General features: G+C 33.7%; 1 protein-coding gene across 1 annotated transcript in view; it reads right to left on the bottom strand.

Moving 5' to 3' along the window:
* PSMC2 (proteasome 26S subunit, ATPase 2) overlaps positions 1 to 1303 on the bottom strand; it is a 13873-nt gene that overhangs the window by 5085 nt on the left and 7485 nt on the right. Inside the window, exons 5-6 of the mRNA XM_017523055.2 lie at positions 701 to 832; positions 50 to 122 (exon numbers count right to left, since the gene is read on the bottom strand). Coding sequence (XP_017378544.1) covers positions 50 to 122; positions 701 to 832 — 205 coding nt within the window. The remainder of the gene's footprint in view (positions 1 to 49; positions 123 to 700; positions 833 to 1303) is intronic.

Genomic DNA, 1303 nt, shown 5'->3' with positions numbered 1-1303 from the left:
AAAAAAAAAAAAAGCCATAGCATTCCTTTTCCCTCCCATAGTTTCTTACCTGCATCATGGTAACTGTTGGGTCAATCTTAGGAGGCAATGGAATGTGAATTTGATATTTATTTCTGTCCACACTAAGGAAGTAAAAGAGATAGTCACTAATACATTCTTTGAGCTTTCAATGTCCTTTTGTTTAGTTTTTTCTGCTCAAAACCATACTTTAACAACAGAGGATATATAAAGAGAAATAGAGCATGAAAACTGAGGATACTAAACTATAAGCCTAATGTGGCAAACAACCTATCCAACAGCAACTAGACCCTTGACTCAAGGAGGAAAGGGAGATTTTTTTTTTAATTTACTGAGTGAATCATTATGTATTCTATAGACATTAACTCACTTAGCATCATAACTATCCTAAAGGAAGTACTCCCCCAGTCTATACCATGTTACCTTAAATGGACTGGTAACCTCAAGTCTAAAATTTGAAGCCATTCATAATAAACAATAGTGGGAGTAGGGGAAGTTGGGGAAGCTGATGGGAAGTTAGGAAGCAGATGCAGAAGAAAGAATTTTCAACTACAGTACATTACTAATTATCCTTTGGTATTCCAAGGCATTCAGTTTATTTATTTACTACAAAGCCAAGGATGTGAATGTGAGACAGTATCCTTGGTGAAAAAAAAGGATTTATTGTAAATAGAAATCTTACCCCACTCTCATCCCTTCTTCAATGTCAGTAGGTGCCACTTGATCACTAAGGTCCACCACAAACTTGGCAAACTGCTTTACGTTGATAATGTATTTGGGATCCTCCGAATCAGCATTGATTATCTTTGTACACCTAACACAGCAAAAAGCTTGATTAGAGTAAGGAACCTAACCACTAATAATGAATTCAGCTAACTAGATTCTATCCTGAATATGCAATATATAGGTATAAACTAGAACTGCAGAAACTGGGACACTGTTAAAGATCCTTTTCTATGCTCAACTCCAAAGGTCCATTTGACTAGCCAAGCCATAAAATTTTCAAATACATTCTCCTGGAAATCAAACCCAAATATCTCATTAAGAAGTTCTCTGATTTTTTTATTTCTGTAATTTATATTCCTTATTAGTGATGTTCCAGTATATTTTAAATTGCTCTTCTTTTTATGTTCCCCATAAAAAATGGTCATCTTGTCTTATATCAAATTCAGTAATAAATGTGTTTTCATTCTTTTCCTGAGTTTATACTTTAAATCCGTTTATATTGTTGTTGCTACTTTTTCAACTGGGGCAGTAGAAGCTTTTTTTTTTTTTTTTTTTTTTT

This window comes from Cebus imitator, unplaced genomic scaffold (genome assembly GCF_001604975.1).
Source record: "Cebus imitator isolate Cc_AM_T3 unplaced genomic scaffold, Cebus_imitator-1.0 Scaffold26, whole genome shotgun sequence".
Lineage (NCBI taxonomy): Eukaryota > Metazoa > Chordata > Mammalia > Primates > Cebidae > Cebus > Cebus imitator.
This window is presented reverse-complemented; position numbering and strand designations above follow the sequence as displayed.